The sequence below is a fragment of the Poromitra crassiceps genome (assembly GCF_964638095.1).
Source record: "Poromitra crassiceps genome assembly, chromosome: 8".
Lineage (NCBI taxonomy): Eukaryota > Metazoa > Chordata > Actinopteri > Beryciformes > Melamphaidae > Poromitra > Poromitra crassiceps.
Window position 1 is genome coordinate 17,756,858 of NC_139629.1, and position 9,209 is coordinate 17,766,066.

Below are 9,209 nucleotides of genomic sequence, written 5' to 3' on the forward strand. Positions count from 1 at the left end.
CGTAGTATTTATAGTTGGACACTTCTCTCACAGTATGGAAATGGTCCAAGGAATACAACTGAAAACAAGCCAGGTTCATGTATCATCATGACGCCTGTTTTGTTCTTTTTCCTCCATAGGAAGCCCGATGGCACTGACTGTGGACGGTTCTGTGTCGCAGGCTGTGCTGCCCAATATGGTCCCTGGCCTGACCTACCAGGTGACGGTCACTGCCGTGACGGGTCTGGAGGAAAGCGAGCCCACCACTGACACCGTAACAACAGGTTCGCTTTGTTCCACAAAGCTAATAGTTCCCTGTGGCTGCTGACACGCAGTGACCTTGGTGTCAGTGTGTATTGTATTTGAGACAGTGTTTGTGCCTGTGTCCTCCAGCTCTGGACAGACCTCAGGGTCTGACTGCAGTAAATGTCACGGACACTTCCGCCCTGTTGCTGTGGCAACCCTCTGTGGCCACTGTCGATGGCTACGTCATTACCTACACTGCTGATTCAGGTGTCTTTCTGTTTTTTTCCCCCCCTAACACGATTGTTTTGGTCATTTACACTACATGCCCCTCAAATGCTGTCACCGTTTATTCTCATTAATTACCACTTTACTTTGGAAATCTCTTATCGATCCAACTCCCTGCCTCCTGTATATTATCCAACTTGACAACCACGACACCATCTAAATGATGCTTGGAGACTTGATGTGATTTGATCAGTAAGTGGGGGTGTGTACTGCCCTGCAGTGTTCCCAGTGACGGAGCATGTTTCCGGGAACACGGTGGAGTTTGAGATGGGCTCCCTGGTTCCGGCCACCCACTACACAGTCGGGGTCTACGCCATGAGGGACACCCAGAAGAGTGACTCCGCCACCACCCAATTAGTCACTGGTAGGTCTAGCAGGTCTAAAAGACACCTATCAAGATGTATAACAGGTCCTCATATGCATACAGCCAGGTCTTATTTTGTACAGCAAATTATGACAAAATCTATATTCTTATGATCTTATATGATTCTTGCATATGTTCAAGCTATGATCTCCTTACTGCATATAGAATGACAGTGAGACAACTGTGTTTCAGATGTGGATCCTCCTCGTGATCTAGCAGCTAACAACGTTCAAACTGATAGCGCCACTCTCACATGGAGACCTCCACGGGCCGCTGTCACCGGTTACACCCTCACCTTCTCCTCTGCTGATGGAACAGTCAGGGTACGTGCATCTTTGTATCACTTTAATCACAATGCCCTGCTGTTTCCAAACTCAGTAAACATTTATTTTACAGCTCCCTAACAACGTATGAACTATTTGTAATTACACATGAACACCAATGTAATTACATAGTAAGTGTGTGTGTGTGTGTGTGTGTGTGTGTGTGCGTGCGTGCGTGCGTGTGTGTGTGTGCGTGCACGCTCGCGTGTGTGTATTCAGGAAGTGGTGGTGAGCCCGACAGCCACCTCTTACAGCATGAGCCAGCTGACTGGCTCCACAGAGTACAGTGTCAGACTGCAGGCCGTCGCTGGAGGCCAGAGGAGTCGTCACGTAAACACCGTCTTCACGACCAGTAAGCGTCACTCCCTGTCTGCACTCTGTCATTTCCTCCAACTCAAACTGCTTTCATTTCATCTGTTTGTTGAGTTAGATTGCTTATTATTATTCATTCTGTCTCAGCTGCTTCCAATGGAAAAAACCTGTATTTTCCCTTCAACTTTTTTTCAAGCTCTAGCACCCCAGTTCTTTCTCACACTATGTTGTCTACAGTGCATAATTATACCAGAGATCAACATAAACCAGACCTCCCCTGAGGTCCAAAAGAGAACCCCTTCTTATTATTAATTTGTGTGTTTTTAGTTGGACAGTTGTACCGACGCCCTAAGGACTGCGCCCAGGCTTTACTGAATGGGGAGACGAGCTCTGGCCTGTATACCGTCTATGTGGGAGGAGAGGAGAGCCAACCCACCCAGGTCTACTGTGACATGACCGCAGACAGCGGAGGATGGCTGGTGAGGAAGAAAGTCACCTCGTTATGGGTGACGGAGGGCTTTTTGGATGACACAGGTCAACAGATATCTTGGAGTGGTTTTATCAATGATGGCTATGGGACACGTACAGTGACCTAGATCAGTGGTTCACAAATGTTTTCACGTCACGGACCCCTAAACTGACGCACCCCCATTTGATAAGAAATGAATTTACGAGTTGACAATTCAGTCTGAATATCAGGCTAACCAGGGTCCCCCATAGTGTTGTCACGATACCAAAGTTTTGACTTCGATACCGATACCAAGTTTAGTATCACGATACTCTATGCCGATACGATACTTGATACAGATACGATACCTAATAGATCAGAATTCAACTTAAAAAAACATTAAAACATATTAAAAATAAATCAATCAATCAATTTGAAATAAAATCATCTTTCAAAAAATATAAAACATTTTAAGTGCAGCCATTCTGACAGCTTGGGACAACAACAAAAAAGAAAAAGAGAGAACATGTTTATACTTTTGCCTTTAGTGCCTTGTGAACCTTGCACCTTGTCTACACTACACGCACACTGTTTTGGCCTTCTGTTTAGATAGCTGTGGTTCAAGCTAAAATACATGTTGTGGCTGCTATAAATATGGTTCCTAACCTAGACAGTGTACTCTGTTGACTATTCTAGACAGACAGTTATGATGGCTAAGTGGGTTAGCCTCAGAGATGTCATCAGACAGTTGTGATGGCTAAGTGGGTTGGCCTCAGTGATGTCATCAGGCAGTTGTGATGCTAAGTGGGTGGGCCTCAGTGATGTCATCAGGCAGTTGTGATGCTAAGTGGGTGGGCCTCAGTGATGTCATCAGGCAGTTGTGATGGCTAAGTGGGTTAGCCTCAGTGATGTCATCAGGCAGTTGTGATGGCTAAGTGGGTTAGCCTCAGTGATGTCATCAGACAGTTGTGATGGCTAAGTGGGTGGGCCTCAGTGATGTCATCAGTCAGTTGTGATGCTAAGTGGGTGGGCCTCAGTGATGTCATCAGACAGTTATGATGGCTAAGTGGGTTAGCCTCAGTGATGTCATCAGACAGTTGTGATGCTAAGTGGGTGGGCCTCAGTGATGTCATCAGACAGTTCTGATGCTAAGTGGGTGGGCCTCAGTGATGTCATCAGACAGTTGTGATGGAGGATGGGTCTAGAGATCTGATGTGATGTCATCAGACAGTTCATCATACTTAATCAAGGCAATCTAGTGTGTTTCTAAAAATAAAAAAAATCTTAATCCATACAGAATAAGTTTATTTATTATGGATAATAAAAATAAAATAAATAAATAAATAATTGTAAATATACGAAGGAGTTACAAATTGTAAAAAAAAATGTTAAAACATACACACACACACACACACACACACACACACACACACACACACACACATACACACACACACACACACACATACACACACACACACACACACACACCACAAGAAAATTAAAAACCTGCAAAACTACAACAATGAACGTGTATTTTGAGGTGATTTGAAAGATAATCAATGTAAAGATAATCAATCTAATCTATTATCTTATCTAAGTTCCTCAGGCAGGATGTTGCACTATATAATCTTGCTAACAAAAGTCACTTTATAAGTCTTGAATTGAGACGGTGGAAAAGAGGAGCTGGTAAATCTACACTTCTACTGGACGCTTCACAAATACAAATAGTTGTTCTGAAGCTATGACAAAAAAATAGATGACAAAGTTCTTTACAAACAATAAAAGATGATCCCTGAAAAGGAGATTTCATGTTCTCTGCATGTGTGAATGACAGTGACAATCGTGTGGGGGGTAAAGTCACAATATGTTTTCATTTGAGATGACACAATGTTAGAAGTCAATCACTTTTTCACAGACCCAGTAATACGATAAGTCACAATTGATGTCATTCCAGCTGTTTAGTTCTTCATTCATAAGTGTGTTAACACAGTCGCGCTTTACACCATTGTATTCTCCACTGGGCTGGCCGTTGTACCAGAACCTGTTTAAAAAGAAAAGAGTCAACTGTGATTGATGCCAAATAAGAGCACCATGCATTATCATTACTGTTGACTGTTGACTGTTAAATAGGACTGAAGAATGAATGTCTTACCTGCTGCTCAGAGGTTTACCATCCACCCATTTCCAGACTCCCTCCTCATCTCTGTCACTCAAACCAATCCAGATTATCTTGTTCAAGGAATTGATGAAGTTCTGTTCAATTGTTTCAAAGACAAATGACATCAAAACACACGTGTGAAGCACTCAAACAAAGTGTGTAATGTGAGACACTTAATCCAAATGAAACACACTCTAAAGAGATTTTTACAATCAAACAGCAACTTCAGGGGGAAAAACGTGTTGCCACTTTTCTCTTTACCTGTTCTTCTTCAGTGTTTATGATGAGCAGGTCTGCTCCTCTCTGTTTGCACTCCTGCCTGCTGTTCTCCCAGGTTTTTTCTTCAGTAGAAATGTAGTAAAAACTGTTGCTGAATTATCTATATCCTCCATCTTTACAGAAACGCTCTGCAAGAAGAGATGATCTTAAGAGCAGCAAATAAAAGCACAATGCATATGCACACACATGTACAGTACATGCAAGTTCATAAATGCAAAACACACACACACACACACACACACAGACACACACACAAACACACACACACACACACACACACACACACACACACACACACACACACACACACACACACACACACACAGAGGCAGAATAAGTCAGACTCACTGAGCTCAGTGGAGTTGCACCTTGAGAATGTCTCTTCTAATCTGCCAGTAGACTTTGTATCTGCACAGGAAACAGAAAATCCAAAACAGTGTTTAAATTTAGGTAGAGACAAATATAGAAAATGGATGCTGAAGAGGGCAAATCTAATGTGTGATAGAGGAAGTGAATGGCTCACAGTGGACCACAACGCCTATAAGAGCAGCCAGTAGGAGAAAACACATCAGCAGCAGACACACTACAGTCACCCTGCAGGGCTTGGTCACTGGCTGGATAACATCAGCTGTAAGAACAAGACAGAGCGGCCATGTTTTAGTAACTCAAGCACCAGAGGGACTGTTACACACAGAGATGGGCGAAAATACATCATAAAGTATTTGGATACAAATTACAAATACGTGCTCAAAAAATGTATCACAATACAAATACAAAATACTGGTCTGAAAAATGTATTTGAAATACAAATACATATTTTGTATTTTGAAAATACATACAAATACATTTTATAAAAACTGATGAAGAGCTGCAACAATTAGTCAATCCATCGATTCATTGCCAAATATTACATTAATTACCGGTACCTATTTTGATGATCTATTAATCATTTTGAGCCATTTCTGTAAGGAAAATGTCCTAATTCTCTGATTCCAGCTTCTCAAATGTGAAATTTTATGGTTTCTTTAGATGGTAAATCGTCTCTTTAGTCCTCTGTGACAGTATTCTCCTTTGTGTACCCTCTACACACTACAGTTCTTCCATTTCAGTTTTAGCTGTTTTTCAGCACAGCCAATTTCTCCCTCACTTCAGCTGTTAATCACCTTCTGTGAGGGCTTTTGACTTACAGGCAGCATTTCTACATGTTAACTTCAAGTTTTGGAACTTTGACCATGTTTAGCCATAGATATCTGACATCAGTATCCCTGGAGATGATGTGCCATGGCTGCAGTTATGGAAATCGCCGGCTCCACGGGCTCCCAAAATCATGACTGACAGAGAAACACCACTCACCCACCTTGGCGCCATCGTGCAACTGTGCGCGCTCATACTACATCACATCAGAGTTGCTCGAGTGACATCACTGATGACATCACAACTGCCTGAGTGACATCACTGATGACATCACAATTGCTCGAGTGACATCACTGATGACATCACAATTGCTCGAGTGACATCACTGATGACATCACAATTGCGACCCACACTGCCGCCACACACACTACCACCCACTTTGCCAATTTTAATTAAGAACATAATTAGTTGTGTGCTCAGACATCTCCATCTTCTGTCTCAATCTTCAGCTGCTGTGTGTGTCTGGGTGTGAGTGAGTGAAAGCAGTGAACAACAACATGCACAGAGACAAAAAGAGCTGCGTTCAACAGGATGAGGCTTTATAGAAGCATATATAGATATATATAAATAGCATTATCATACATCTAGAGAAACGGACGTGTGACATACGTGTGACCTATAGGCATTTAATAGAAATGCCACCACAATGCAAGTAAAGCAAGCTTACAGGTGTAGGCCTTATATAAATGACTCAGCCCTTTCACAGCAGTATTGTATGGTGACTGATACCACAGTTGTGATGGCTAAGATGACATTCTCCTCTTTCCAACAGTGTAGTAAACTCAAAATGGTTTTAGGGTCAATGTGACTCATTTTGATGGAGCAGGTCTCTATAGAAATCTACAATAACATTGGGAGTGTGGATGTCCGTCTGGCGGGCGGACGTTGTGCCACTTTTTTCATGGGGTTGATGGATCTGATAAGATTTTTGCTTTTAGACATTTTATTACAGAAAGTGTAATGTCTGACTATGACCAAAATAGTCAGACATTCTGTCATGGTGTTACTTAAGGATGGAATTATAGAGGAAATAATGTATTCCCCTTTTTTCTGGGGACCCCCTGGAACGCCATCATGGACCCCTAAAGGGTCCCCAGACCCCACTTTGAGAACCACTGACCTAGGTGATGTATGTTATGACTGAATGTTGTGACACTCATATGAGAGCCAGGCTGTATTCTTCACTCTTCAGGTCTTTCTGAGGCGCCAGGATGGAAAGCTGGACTTCTTCAGGAACTGGAAGAACTACACTGCTGGCTTCGGCAACAAGAATGATGAGTTCTGGCTGGGTAAGTGCACACATCCTCGAGCCTCTTTCACTTTCTCTGTCCCTCTCTTCCTCACTCACTCACTCACTTCCTCACTCACTCACTCACTCCCTCACTCACTCACTCACTCACTCCCTCACTCACTCACTCCCTCACTCACTCCCTTCCTCACTCACTCCCTTGCTCACTCACTCACTCACTCACTCACTCACTCCCTTCCTCACTCACTCCCTTGCTCACTCACTCACTCACTCACTCACTCACTCACTCCCTCACTCAGCACATACTAAACTTGTGTTGCAGGTCTCTCCAATCTCCATAAGATCACATCCTCTGGCCAGTATGAGCTGCGTGTGGACTTGAGGGACCGCGGGGAATCAGCATACGCTCAGTATGACAAATTCTTTGTTGCAGAGCCACGCACACGTTACAAAATCCATCTAGGGGCGTATAGTGGAACAGCAGGTACGTGTCACTTAACAAAACTAGAAATAAATCAATACATAAATTGTATTGCTTATGAGTTCTCATAATGCTTGATTATGGTGTGTAGTCAGCGATCAACCCAAAAGTGTGACCACATTCACCCATTCATCCCATTACTGTATTGTGAATTGTGTGTCGTTGCCAGGTGACTCCCTGACTTACCACCAGGGGCGCCCCTTCTCCACCTATGACAACGATAACGATATCGCTGTCACCAACTGTGCCTTGTCCTACAAGGGTGCCTTTTGGTATAAAAACTGTCATCGTGCCAACCCCATGGGAAAATATGGTGACAATAGTCACAGTAAGGTATGTAACATATATAAATCACTATAATCATACAATTTGAAATACTGCCTTTTCTATCCAGAGACAAATAGATCTGAATGATTACAGTAATACAGTAATACACTATCATCTAGAATAGATCATACTGTGTGTGTGTGTGTGTGTGTGTGTGTGTGTGTGTGTGTGTGTGTGTGTGTGTGTGTGTGTGTGTGTGTGCGCGCGCGTGGGTGTGCGTGTGCGTGTGCGTGTGTGTGTGTGTGTGTGTCCAGTAGGACTGTTTGTTAGTGTGTCAATTACTGTAATAGTTCACTATAGCCATTTTTCTCACAATATACATTCTACTTTTCCACAGGGGATCAACTGGTTCCATTGGAGGGGCCATGAGCATTCGATTGAATTTGTAGAGATGAAGATTAGGCCGGTCAACTTCAGAAATTTTGAGAACAGACGGAAAAGATCGTAGACTGGTGAACTACTCGCCTCTTCCTTGTATACACCCTACACCCCCCATCGCCCAACCTCTAACAATGAACATTTGTGTCTCCTCATCCTCAAATCACTCTGAGAAAACAACAGACCACAGCCATGGTGTGCTGAATGTGCTTCAACTGGCTGTGAGAAATGTACCTGAGAACTTAACACCAAAGATAACACAATTGGAATGAAACGAGATGGTGCAGGTATAGTCGTCGATGCCTTCGTAGTGTAGCTGTCCATTCGAAGGTGTAACGTCTGAGTTGGCACTGTTGTATATATGGCTGCTTTCACATTTTGAGTTCCATGAGAAAATAGATATTCAGCTGATAAATATGAAAGCACATACAAACGTTTTATTTTCTTTTACACTCTGTCATTCCACTTATCTTCTGAGTGGACCTTCAGAGTGACAAAAAAATAAGTGGGATAAGGAGATGATTTTGAACCAGACAAATGACTTCTGAAAATTCACCATAACATGCTGTAAATGGATCGACTGAACCAGTAACATGTCAAAGGCACATACAGTAGTCACAAATTCAAAGTTCTATGGGATGGTTGACTTCTTTCAGTTCCTCTATCTTAAACGGAGCTGTGGACAGGACTAATCTATCTAGCTATAGTTCATTGTGTTGCTGTTGAAGGATAGATGTATAAAACGATACTCAGTGCAGTACTATTGAAGTCCTTGGAATGTTGTCACATACTGTAATGAACAGAAACCATTTCATAATTTAGCACTTGGAGGCCACTAATACCATTGAATAGCTGTTTAAATTCTGATTTACTTCCTTTAATAGAATGAAAATCAATGATTCTCTGTAATCTTCAATACAATAAAAGATACTTTTAATAAAAAAGGTCTCTGTCCTACTTTTTAATCAGGTCCCTGTTTAAACCAGTTGCAACTCCACAACAGCAGATGGCAGTGTTCACTTTCCTATTCCATACATCTGCTGTGTGATGTATTGTCGATGTCTGCTGCTGCTCAGTAAGTCTAAAAACATTCAAAGTGAAATGTTTGGGGGTCTACTTTCCACTTCAATGAAAAATGAAAAACAAGTTAAGTTGAAAATGAGACTGGTCATCCAACTTGAAG

At 42.4% G+C, this 9,209-nt stretch overlaps 1 protein-coding gene across 1 annotated transcript in view; it reads left to right on the forward strand.

The window, feature by feature from the left end:
* LOC310781757 (tenascin-like) overlaps nucleotides 1-8,922 on the forward strand; it is a gene marked incomplete at its 5' end in the record, with an annotated part of 30,388 nt that extends 21,466 nt beyond the window's left edge. The window contains 10 exons of the mRNA XM_083642377.1: nucleotides 120-263; nucleotides 373-492; nucleotides 731-874; nucleotides 1,067-1,197; nucleotides 1,417-1,549; nucleotides 1,837-1,988; nucleotides 6,784-6,880; nucleotides 7,163-7,324; nucleotides 7,491-7,654; nucleotides 7,986-8,922. Coding sequence (XP_083498503.1) covers nucleotides 120-263; nucleotides 373-492; nucleotides 731-874; nucleotides 1,067-1,197; nucleotides 1,417-1,549; nucleotides 1,837-1,988; nucleotides 6,784-6,880; nucleotides 7,163-7,324; nucleotides 7,491-7,654; nucleotides 7,986-8,096 — 1,358 coding nt within the window. The 3' untranslated portion in view covers nucleotides 8,097-8,922. The remainder of the gene's footprint in view (nucleotides 1-119; nucleotides 264-372; nucleotides 493-730; nucleotides 875-1,066; nucleotides 1,198-1,416; nucleotides 1,550-1,836; nucleotides 1,989-6,783; nucleotides 6,881-7,162; nucleotides 7,325-7,490; nucleotides 7,655-7,985) is intronic.
* Between the last annotated feature and the right edge of the window lie 287 nt (nucleotides 8,923-9,209).